Source organism: Abramis brama (assembly GCF_963993115.1).
Source record: "Abramis brama genome assembly, chromosome: 23".
Classification (NCBI taxonomy): domain Eukaryota; kingdom Metazoa; phylum Chordata; class Actinopteri; order Cypriniformes; family Leuciscidae; genus Abramis; species Abramis brama.
Window position 1 is genome coordinate 26,147,628 of NC_139985.1, and position 12,758 is coordinate 26,160,385.

Here is a 12,758-nt window from a genome sequence, read left to right on the forward strand (position 1 = left end):
CACAATATAGAAAAAAAGAAAGAGAAGAGCCGCTGCGAAAGTTTTTTATTTATTTATTTATTTAGCCCCGGTGAAAGGTGGGTTCGTTGTCCGCCATCTTGGTGACGTCACTCGTGAGGGAATGAATGAAGCGTCATCCTTCAGGAGCAGCTTTTGCAGCGTGAGGCCTCACTGCACGCGCAAACACATCACCAGATAGGACTTATTACATTTATTAACCGCCAAATCATAACATATAAACGCAAGACAATGTGGAGCGCCGGAGCGGTGAGTTTAGTGCTGATCTCGTGCCTCTTCTGCGCGTCGGTCGGCGCGGACGGGCTGGTGAACGAGGACGTGAAGCGCACGCTGGATCTGAGCACTCACCTCGGGAAGATCACAGCCGAGATCCAGCTCGCGAATCACGGGGCGTCGCGAGTGCACAGTTTCACGCTCGCGCTGGAGCCCGAGCTCGCGCCGCATCTGGCCTTCATCGGTGCATCTGTGAGTAAATCAAATAATGAATAAAAATACAAGAAGGCAAGAGTGGGTGATGCTGAAGGGAAGCTCTTTGCTAGCTATCACTTTTGATAGCTTCTCTTTTAATTGTAACTTATTCATTTCAGACTGTTTCGTGCTTTTTAAATGATATCTGAAACTTATTTTTGCCATAGAGACAATAGGGAGTGCAACTTTTCATATACTGTAGCCTAAGCTAGCTGCATGATTCCGCTTGATTTGTACATTTGCACACATTTTTGGCTAATTTCATCTCAAACAATGTAGTTAAGATGTAATGTTCGTTCAAATAATGAATTCAAATGAATTCTTATGTAATGCACATGGCGTTATTGAAGTGTTATATATCTAGGATTAGCATTAGCTGTGGTTGTGCAGCGCACTTCCGCTTTGCTCTGTCAGTGCCAGCGTGACACGTAAGTTCTGGAGACACAGTTCACTTCCGTGCTGTCGCACTACAGCAATATTATACAAAAACATGAATCCAGCGTCATTTGGTTTTCTTCTTTTAATAAAAACGTTTGTTTCTCGTGCTTAAAAGTGTATATTAGCAGCTATGAGTTTGACAGACGGCTCATTTGCAGGTGTTTGGCTTTGATCTGTAAGCGGAGGGCTTGTTTTAAGCTTCAACAGACTTTAGGGTCATGGTTTGTCCCTGTTTTTCTTACTTTAGACTGCATATTAAGAAGTTTCTGGTTATAGCATAAGTTTTTTTTGTTTTATCTTCACCAGGTAAAGGGGGAGGAAGAGGAGGATGAAAGCTTAGAGCTGAAAGAGAAAACTATCCCTGGACAAAGGTAAACTGGGCAAAAGTATTAAAGTCGGCATGAAACAAAAGTTGCAATCATCTTTTCTTCACTATTGTGACGAATATCACTTCTTGAGCCAGAATTATTATTTTTTTGTATGGGACCTTTTGACCGTGGGAAATTGATTGGATGGTTGAGGTCTGCTATAGAGACAGAGCGCATTTAGGCCACGCCCACACCGGGGGAAAACAATCCAACTGTCTCCATTGACTTTGCATTGCGAGAGGCTGCAACAATGTCTAAAAGCTGCAATGTGACAAGGTGTACAACAAACAAGCTAAATAACCCAGAAATACGTTTTTATTAGCTCTCGACCCCCAAAAAACGAATGTTTAGGACATAAAAGTGGATACAGGCAGTTGAGACAGAGCGTCACGTGTCTAATTACTCTGAGAACTAACGTACGCCTGCTGGAGGAAACTGTAATCGACAACACAGGATAGTTTATCTTACGGAAATATAATATATAAAACTGACATTTGGATATTTGACTCACCAGTGACCAAATGTTTAACTTACTGCACACGTAGTGTATTTTTAGTGCATACTGAGTGTCAGGATCCCACAATTTACCCATTCGTTCCAGCCTGTATCCACTTTTATGTCCTCAAATGCTCGTTTTTTGGTGTTGACAGCTTATGAAAACTTATTTCTGGGTTTCTTAGCTTGTTTGCTGTACACCTTGTCACATAGCAGCTTTTAGGGATTATTCTGTCTTTTGTTAGAAGCAAGAAATGACAAGGAGGCAGCCTCTCGCAATGCAAAGTCAATGGAGACGGTTGGATTGTTTTCCCCTTGGTGGGCGTGGTCTTCAGATTATGACACGTTGTGCTCTGTCTCTATTGGTGGATCTCATGTGAGTGACAGGTTGCCCCGCCCCTCGCACCAGTAAACACACCATCAGAGAAGAGATGTCACTGGAAGAGGGAGGGGAAGTTATTTTGATTAAAGAATATGAGGGCACATGAATTTCGTTTATAATAACTACTGCGAGAAGTTTTGTCAGTTTTTATTTTGTGGTGACTAACATGTTCAGCATGCCAAAATCAGATTTAATTTAGGGCTGCTCAATAATGGTTCAATTGATCATCATGATTATTTTGCTCAAATTATAATTTATTAGTAATCACGATTGTTCTCATTTAAGAAATTTAATTTCATCAGAATCATTCCAGTTTCACGTGATCACACATCAAGAGAGAGTAAATACAGTTATTATATTTATCATATACATAAACACACTTGCTAGAGGTCAGCCCAAGGTCCATATGTCAGACGACATTTGGCTTTTTCTGTTTGGTGTCGCAAGCATGACTTTTATTTTGAAATTTGAAAATTGTAGACATAATTTGATATAATTTAGAATTAATATTCGAATTTTAGCTTTTGAGAGATGCTTCTTAAAGTTTTACCATTTTTCATAATTTAGAAAGTAGCATTCGACCGATATAGTTTATGGTCCATTCGTGCAAAAGATTAAAGCTTTGTGAATAGGGTGTGGACCGGATAGTTCGGCTGTCACTGAACACGCATAAGCGAGCAATTTCAAACTATGCTGTGTTACATGTTATAATATGTAGTATTAGCATTGCCAAGTCTTTAAGAAAATATGATTCCCAGTGCACAGACTTTTCAGATTACTGAGTATTGTTGGATAGTGTATACTTTTTAAATTATCTTATTTAACAATTTCTTTATTTCTGAAAATGCCATAATAGGACTACAGAATTAAGAAATATATTTATTTTGCAGATTTTTTTTGTCAAATTCAAATGATTTTTTTACAAAAAATATTTTTCTATTTTTTGTAAATATTATGTAAAATAAATATACGTTTTATTATAGCAATAGTTATTTAAATCATTAAATTGTCTGATATCATATATATATTAGTGGCAGCATCAGCCATCAAAAAACCTGTATCAGTCGAACACTCTATATTATGAATACTGGTAAAACTTTGTTTTAGCTTTTGAAAGAAGCTTTTTAGTGAAATGTGTCATTGATCCCAAATTATGTATGTGATTTTCTTTAAAAAAAAAACCTGATATAGTTGAAATTCATGTTTGGATTTACTTTAGTTTGTTGAAGCAACTAGCACAAGTGGGTTCGTAAAGGAACGCAAACATGCGGTGTTGCATTTTGATTTGGGAAGGGGTTGCCAGGTTGGGAAGATTAAGTATTACACCGGGCAGAAAATGGGTCCAGATGTTTTGGGGATTTAAACTGACATCTGGCAACCCAAGCATTGAAACCTTGTTACCAATGCAATTAATAAATGAAAGAGAAAAGTTTTCAGGATAAATAACCAGTAGGCTAATATCTCAGATGATTATGCTTATTCGAGAGAAGCAATAATGTGGTTAATCTTGTAACCCTAATTTGAATCCAATTTTAAACTGCAAATTGATGTTGTTTAATGTTCGTTTTGCTTTTTAGACTGCAAACAATTACTCTTAACAAGTCAGATGTGACAAAAGTTACACATGGGCTATGAGAGACACTGCTCGTTGTGTATATTGGCATGTTCCTCTTCTTGGAGATGTATACATCACACATCTTGTTCTCTTCCCCTCCTGCAGTGGTAAATTCTTCGAGGCACAGTTACCGTCTTCTCTCGCTCCGGGTGCTAAACTGCGGGTGAAGGTCGAGACTGTGTTCAGTCACGTGCTGAAGCCTTTCCCCACCCAGATCACCCAGGCCGAGCGACAGCTGGTGGTCTTCCAGGGGAACCACTACCTGTTCTCCCCATACCCCACCCGCTCCCAGACCACCCGTGTGCGCCTGGCCTCCAAAACCGTGGAGACCTACACCAAACTGGGCAACCCCACCAAGAGCGACGAGGCCATTGAGTATGGACCATTCAAAGATGTACCTCCCTTCAGCCAGGTGACTGACCACAGTAGTCATATACTGCAAACAGTGTGTTTACATGATAGTATTGTCTTTATGTGCTAGTTATGAAATTGACTGACTTCATGCTTCATGTGAGTTTTTCAGTTTTGTTTTTATGTAAATAGAGTTTGGGCTCAGTCAGATTTTTGTTTTGAAACTTGAATGTTTTTTTAACTTCTATTGCTCACCAAGGCTGCATTTATTTGAGCAAAAATACTGTAATTTTGTGAAATATTACTTTAATTTAAAATAACTTCTATTTTCTATTTTAATATATTTTAGAATGTCATTTATTCCTGAGATGAAGCTGAATTTTCAGCATCATCGATGTTAAAAACAGTTGTCCTGCTTAATATGTTTGTTGACTTGTTTTTGCAAGATTCTTTTAATAGAAAGTTAAAAATAGCATCATTTATTTGAAATGGAAATCTTTTGTAACCATTTTAATTGTCTTTAGCCGCGTTTCCACCGAAATTACCCGGAACAATTTGTCCCAGGAACTTTTTTTGCCCCAGACCGGTTGTTTTCTGCATTTACACTGCTGTCTAAAGTACCGGGAAGGTAAACTGCGCGCAACTGCTCCTAATCAGTTTTGAGCGCCACATTTATAATAAGTATGGAGGAGATTCAAACTGTGCTGCAGTTATGTATTGGTTTACTAACGAGGTAATTAACAAAACAAAATAGACTAGCACTGATACTAAAGCGTGTTCAGAAAGCTCGTATGCGTATAAAATTAGACAACGCATGTTATCAGTTATTGTGAGATGCTGGGACGAACGCGCAAAAATTCCCTCTTTCGCAAATACGCTTAAAAAAAGCCTGAACCCCGTCTATCAATCATAAATAGTGACAGTCTTGTAAATAGTTGTTTGTTACTAACCTCAAAGCGCTATTTCAATCCTGTTAGTAAATTTATAACATGGTTTGGAGTGCCTTGCAATAGATGACAATGTGTAAACATAATGACTTAATAATAAAAGCTGTGGCAGAAAAGAGACGAGCACTGATAAAGCGTGTTCAGTAAGCTCGTAATGCTAACGTTAGATATAAAATGTTATCAGCTATTGCGGACATTGACCGTGAGATGGCTGGGACGAACGCGCAGAAAGTTTCCTCTTCCACAAAATAAAGCCTGAAACTCGTCGCCAGTCCACCAGTTTTTTTTATTAATTTCCATATTTGCAGACAGACAACTCTTACTGCATGAAGCCACGACACGAACCGCAATAGATTTTTCAAAAAGGGAGGTTAAAAATAAATAAAATGCTGCGTGGAGTCATCCAACCAAAATGAAGTGTGAACACAACCAATCAGCTTGTGCAGCACACAAGTCCCACCCCTGAAAGTTCCTGAACTTTGAAAAAGCACTACCTCGTGAGCAGGGACTATCGGAGGGGGAAATATTTACCCGGAACTTCATTTAGACCCTGGTTCCTGCGGTGTAAACACATCGAGTACCAGCCCAAAGTTCCTAGTTCCTGGGGAAAGTTTGATCAAATCTTACTGACCCAAACTTTGAACTAGAGGTGGACCGATAGCCAAGAAACACTAGTACCTATAGTCATATGGATAATCAGTTGACGTCATTTCTTCTGTTCTTTACTCAAACGAGGTTATTTAAAGACATTATCTTTGACACACTTTGTTCTATATATGTAAGAAACTTTGGGAAGGGCCACAGGTGATACTGAATCAAAACAAATGCAAATTTGAATATTTTTCTATTAATATATTAATTTACATTTAATTTGCTTAATGCAGTCAAATCCTAATGCATGTCAAATCTATTTTGATATCATATTTTTATTCCGTCCATTGCTGTGGTTATGTCAATCATTGCAATTCCATTCCATTACCTCTCTTAGAGGAACTTAGAGCTTAGCAAATATAGCATTCCTGTGAAAAATAATAATAAAAAAACAGAATCGTCTTTATCAACTTAATCAAATGTAAAACAACATTGCATAGTCTTTACTGTATGAATTAAATATAGATTAATCCTACTAAATCTACTGAAGAGCAATAAGTCTTTTCTTGTTTGATAAGCATTAATAACACAGACGGCTGCAGGAGTGTTAGGCTGATGTCACTTTAAGGGCCGTTACATAGTCAACGCGAGCAAGCAACGCGAGCGACGTGCTCCCTTTCATAGTCTAAACAGTGGACGCAAGCAGACGCAAGCGTCACGGGGATGCGTGAAATGCAATACACCGCTCACGCAACAGGGGGTAGTAGAGCCATAGCTCTGAACGCCCGTCTATTTCGCTTCAAACACTCGCTTTATACGCGCGTCCTATTCGCTTTGGACGCGCGAATGGATTCAAAATGTTCAAGCGTCGAACTAGACGTGAATTTGACGCTCTATTCGCATTTGGTGTGAACGCAGCATAATAACAGGCTGCGATGTCAAGATTGCAATGCTGGAATGTGTGAGTGTGTGTGTGTCAGAGAGAGAGAGGCACGGGCGCGATCGAACAGTGGAAATATAAAAACATACTCCGTCATTTTGTTCATACAGGACATCATTAAAACTGCAAAGTGTTTAGCCTACTTATATTTGTGTAAAACACAACATTGTGCTTTTGTCAAACTGTAAACTCTTGTCAAACTGTAACCTACAACTGTCACCCAACCAAAATCACACACACACACATTGTAGAGCAGATGTATACGTATAAGCTCGCTTAATTTTTCCTCTTCGCCCGCCATTGTATTCAAACCTTCTTCTGTAAACATAATATACTTGAATTAATGTACAATACTTGCAATGTCGCCCCCACCGACAACGCATAGTATTGCGTGCATCGTCGCGTATCAAAAACTAGGACGACACATTTGGCTACGCATCGACGCATAATGGCGGCCGAAGCGTAGCGATGTGTAGTCTTGCGGACGCGTATGCGTACCGATGCGTTGACTATGTAACGGCCCTAAGACTGAATGCACGGATCCAATATACTGTTACACATGTGACTTATTTCCCAACCCTTTGTTTACTTAAGACGTGACCGACAGTGAACTCACCAAGCTAGGCATTTTGACACATTTGTGTATATGTGATCATTTAGGCATAAACCTGAAGCTCAAAGTTTACTTTGCTTGTTCGTGTTCCAATCCGTCTCAGAGCGAGCGCACAGAAATCCTCTTGGGCAACAGTATCTCTTTCACGGCTTAATGCAGTTTAATAGCACTTTATTATCGAGCACGTCCTGCAGTTTATTGTTTAGTGACTGTATTTTTTTACGACAATCACTGATCTTGCTGTTTTGGATGTTAAGTTTTGCTTTTTAGGGTCAGACAAAAGTGCATGCAGAACTCAGCACTGAACAAAAAATCTGATGTTTTGAGTGGGGAATGGATTCTGTCCAATATAAACACTTCTGATTGGCCATCGCGTCCAAGAAATCAACCTTTGACACCCTCCAGAGCACAAACACAAAACGCACTTGAGCGTTTGCCAAATCTTCTTTGCCAATATGACATTATTACAGTATTAACTGTACAGGGTGCTCTCGCTTTCTTTTGAGGGTGGTTTGCACCCTCTAGAACCGGCAGTCTCACATTACTAGCTTTAAATATACAACCTAGATGGCTTACTGATGCGTAAACGTGCGCAGCTGGATTTAAACCAGGGTTCCTCAAATCCAGTCCCGGAGGGCCACAGCTCAAACTGGCCTACCTGTGATTTTCTAGTGATCTGAAGACCTTTATTAGCTTGCTCAGATGTGTTTGATCAGGGTTCGAGCTAAACTCTGCAGGGCATTGGCCCTCCATGACAAGATTTGAGGAAATCTGATATAAACTAATGCAAATAGACCAAAACAAGCATGACATTTAAACAATTATTTCAGATTTGCATGTATTTTTGCTACACTGTTCTCATACTGTGTGATGACAGCGGACCCTTCTCAGCTGATCCTGCAACAAACGCAACCGGGAAAAATGATTATTGCCGATAACCACAGTCTGGCAATGAATCTGCTAAAACGATATGTGTGTGTGGACGTCTACTCTGAGCAGCAGTGTTTAACCTTTTGAAAACTGCTGGTTTGTAGGATGCCATGAAGATCCACTATGAGAACAACACACCCTTCCTCACCATCAGCAGTATCACTCGAACCATCGAGGTCTCTCACTGGGGCAACATCGCCGTGGAGGAAACCGTCGATCTGAGACACACTGGTGCCTACCTGAAGGGGCCCTTTTCCCGCTACGACTACCAGAGACAGTCTGACAGCGGCATTTCCTCAGTCAAATCTTTCAAGGTGTCTTAACACTCTCTTTTTATTTATTTTTTTAAACTCCTTAAAGAATTTTGCAAAATGACAGCTGGTCCAACATAATGGTTCAGCTGAAGTTTGTGTTCCTGTAGGCAACTTGAAAGAACTCTATTTTGGTCAGGGGTATGGAATATAAATTATATTTGAACATTTTAGTTTTCTTATTTTAGAGTCTAGATATGCATGGAAGACTAAGAGTGCCTCTTAAATAAAAGGAAAGTTATTCATTTAAAAATAAAAAGTAAGTAAATCACTATTCAAACTGACAAAAATAAAGACCTTTAAAATGAATTTTAGCTTGAATGAAGCTTAAACCGGTTGAAGTAGAGGAGTCTTGACCTCCACGGTGCACTTGGTTTGGTGTTCTTCAACTTGTGTGTTCTGTATCCCTGCAGACCATCCTCCCAGCCTCTGCTCAGGACGTGTACTACCGCGATGAGATCGGGAACATCTCCACCTCTCACCTCCAAGTTCTAGATGATTCCGTAGAGGTTGAAATCCGTCCCCGTTTCCCGCTGTTCGGTGGCTGGAAAACACATTACATGATTGGTTATAATCTTCCCAGCTATGAATATCTCTACAATCTAGGTGTGTGTCTGGTTTATCAAGTTGAGAGATTAGAAACAATTTTCTTTTAATTTAAAATCATTATAAAGTTACAAATCCATTTGTTCTTTAGGAGACCAGTATGCCCTGAAGATGCGTCTGGTCGATCATGTCTATGATGACCAGGTTATTGACCAGCTAACGGTGAAACTGATCCTTCCTGAAGGAGCCAGGTGAGCATCTGATACAAGTTTAATTTGGTGACTTACACTTACTGGTAGTATAAATATGTAATACACAATTCCTTTAAAAATCTTGACAATAGATTAACTGCTACTTTGTTGGTCTAGAAATATCCACATGGACACCCCGTACCCCATCACCCGCAGTCAGGACGAGCTGCATTACACTTACCTGGACACCTTTGGCAGGCCTGTGCTGGTGGCCACCAAGAACAATCTGGTGGAGCAGCACATTCAGGACGTTGTGGTAATCTCAGACTTTCACAGGAGACCAGCAGGGTCATTTTAAATGGTGTTAAATCTCTTGCAAGGATACAGAACTTCTGTAAAGCCTCAAGGTTCCTCAAGTACAATCCTGTCCTGTCGTCTTATCCTGATGCTCTTTACAGCGTTGCTTAGAAAACATGGGCTGAACATTTTAGTTTTCATATTTTACAGTCTGGTCTAGATATGCATGGAAGACTAAGAGTGCTCCTTAAATAAAATAAAAGTTACTAATTTAAAAATAAAGTAAATCACTATTCAAACTGATGGGAAAAAAAATGATTTAAAGTTTAAAATGTTAAATGTAAATAAATGCACTTGGCAAATGCATAAAGCAATTTGTAAATTGCAATTTAAATGTAACAAATGCTACATTTAACTAGAATTATAAATATAAATTAAAAGGTTTTAAATGCATTCACTTTGACCTTTTTTACATTTGTATTTTTCAATCAACACTTTCTTTTATTTTTATTTTTTTACATTTAAGCTCATTAAGAAAAATTATGTAAAATAAAAGTGCTTGCATATTCATTTTTTTCTTTTATTTTTTCTTCTACATAGTGTAATATAAAGCTATTCAAAAACCGACTTTTTTCATCAAACTACAGTATTGTTTTGGATATTTTTATTTAGTTTACAAAAAGCGAGTTGGCATTTGTCAATTTCTAAACAAACGCTGAGCAGTTGCAACATTAAACATGGTTGTTTTGCCATTATTCACTGCAGTTCTTGCTCTGCCCTCTAAAGTACCGGTGCTCTGCTCAGCAAACCTTTCTTCAAATTTTTCCAATGGAATCGAAGTGCATGCAAAGTGTCAAAAATGTCTTGTGGAGGCAGTGACCGCACAAGTGTGCTTATGCAAAAAGTAGCAAGTATAAGCCCTCTGTGTTTTTCTCATTAGGTTCACTACAACTTCAATAAGATCCTGATGCTGCAGGAGCCGCTGTTAGTGGTGGGAGCGTTCTACATCCTCTTCTTCACTGTCATCATCTACGTGCGCCTCGACTTCTCCATCACCAAGGTGCGCCTGGAGCACGCAGTATTGTTGAAGTGACTGAAGGTGTCCGATTCTTATCTAAGCTGTCTGTTTCCTCATTTCCTCTGCCAGGATCCCGCAGCGGAGGTGCGTATGAAGGTGGCCTCCATCACCGAGCAGGTCTTGACTCTGGTCAACAAGCGTCTCGGTCTGTACCGCCACATGGATGAAGTGGTGAACCGCTACAAGCAATCCCGGGACACCGGAGCCCTAAACAGCGGCCGCAAGACTCTAGAGGCTGAACACCGCACCCTCACCAATGACATCACTGCTTTACAAGCCCGTCTCAAGGCAGAGGGCTCCGATCTGGCTGAAAAAGTAGTCCATCTCGACAGAAGCCGTTCTTTTATCTCATTTTAAAATGCTTTCAGTGGTTCTAAACGTTCACCGTTCCTCCGCCTGCAGGTTGGCGAGATACAGAAGCTGGACGGCCAGCTGAAGGATCTGGTGTCCCGATCCTGTCAGGAAGCCGAGCGGCTGGTGGCCGGAAAGGTGAAGAAGGACGCCTACATCGACTCGGATAAAACCCTGACGGGCAAGAGGCAAGAGCTGGTCAGCCGCATCGACAGCCTTCTGGACGCCTTGTAAATCTCACACCGGACTGGCAGATCAAGTGTACACTCACATACAAGATGCATCATTCTGTGAACATCATGTTGGTGCCTTTGTAGGAAGTTTGAGTGTTTTTTTGTTTGTTTTTTGCAGGATGTGTGTGTGGTTGTGGAACAGGGTTTTTTTTGTTTCGAGTTTCTGAATGTCAGATGCAGTCTTCATTATCATAGTCCAGCAAACTGCTTCCTTTTCACTATCATTTGCAGTTTTTGGAGTCGGATTTGAATTTAAATTGGTTCCACAACCTCTCAGCGTAATCTCACCTGAACATCATTGCACTTATTGTTTAAAAAAAAAAAAAAATAGAGATAGAGAGAAAAGGATCTTCCCCGTCCTAAAACACAAGTTTGGAACATAAGGTGCTGAAAAGGTTGACACTGATATGCTCATGTTTGGAAATTTTCTATTGGGTTTTTATTTCTCACATTTTTGTATGATTTTCTTTTATTGTAAATGACGTACTTCAGTTCCACAGTGAATGATATGAATGAGATTGATTTTTGTATGTCAACGGTAAATGTGACACATTTTCAGTCCGTAAATAAACAAGGTGTTTAAAACCGGACCGGTGATCTGATTTATTTGACTATAACAGTCTTTGCAAAGTAAAGCAATTTTACTTCAAAATGTGCAGGCCATTAGACACCCATCATTAATCTATTACTCTAAAATAACTTTACATTCTATCAAGTTCTTAGTTTCCATAAATGTATTATTTCTCCCAGAATAAAAACATAATACAGTTTTGGGGGGTAGCAGATTAACTCTTGAATATTTTGCAAATTAAATCTAAAACTTTAAGAAAAGAAATGTTTTATGATTCTTTGGTCGTTTTTTTTTACCATGTTATTTTTAATGGTTGTTTGTGTGTAATCAATATGAGAAGACAGCTTTTAGATAATGGTTTTTAAATGAGATTGCTGGAAATTGAGTTTATATACGAAAAAATAAATTTTACTGTGTAATAAATCCTTTTTTGACAAAAGCCTGACAGTTACCAATCAGATCTTTTTCCAAGTTATGATGATATAGTCTTTTGTGTGGGTTTGTATATTTTTAGTTCAAAAAGTTTCATCTGGATCAGAATTATATAGATTTGGAAAACCCATGATCAGGTAATCCATCTTAATTTTGAGTTGGTTTTTCAAAGCAAATAGGATTGGATCACCTTGATCCAGATACACACTTTTTTCAGATGACCAAATCCAGATTACTACCAGTGCTCTTAATGGGGTTAGATGTAAAGAACGACAGGTAGAAGAGTCGATGTGGGTCACTTTAAGTGTTTTAATTGAAAAGAAAGAAAACAACATGCAAACATCACCTTCCATTTTCAATTTCCTTTAAACGATCAGAACCCTACAGAGGCACTGAAGGGACATGATGATGGGAAAATAAATATGGAATGGTAGACAAATTATATACTTTCATGTGCTTTTTGTTCCCCCAAGAAACTGCATTCATTCGCAAATAACTTTTTGAGTTTTGAGAAAGAATGCAAAGTTTCTTGGGGGAACGCAAAAGCATTAAAATGAATTCAAATCTCCAGTTTCCGAAGCCCTCATGAGAC

At 39.2% G+C, this 12,758-nt stretch overlaps 1 protein-coding gene across 3 annotated transcripts; it reads left to right on the forward strand.

The window, feature by feature from the left end:
- Positions 1-100: 100 nt before the first annotated feature.
- On the forward strand, positions 101-11,753 carry rpn1 (ribophorin I). 3 transcript variants are annotated; one of them, XM_084101970.1, is made up of 11 exons: positions 899-914; positions 1,083-1,145; positions 1,231-1,295; positions 3,890-4,196; positions 8,261-8,470; positions 8,881-9,073; positions 9,165-9,264; positions 9,382-9,520; positions 10,442-10,561; positions 10,649-10,894; positions 10,982-11,753. In XM_084101970.1, the coding sequence occupies exons 2-11, from the start codon at positions 1,143-1,145 to the stop codon at positions 11,162-11,164; spliced, it is 1,566 nt and encodes a 521-aa protein (XP_083958096.1). In that variant the 5' UTR covers positions 899-914; positions 1,083-1,142; the 3' UTR covers positions 11,165-11,753. The 3 variants fall into 3 exon arrangements, with proteins under 3 accessions (XP_083958094.1, XP_083958096.1, XP_083958095.1); XM_084101968.1 differs by lacking the exons at positions 899-914; positions 1,083-1,145 and adding an exon at positions 101-483; XM_084101969.1 differs by having other exon boundaries at positions 899-1,145.
- Positions 11,754-12,758: the final 1,005 nt, after the last annotated feature.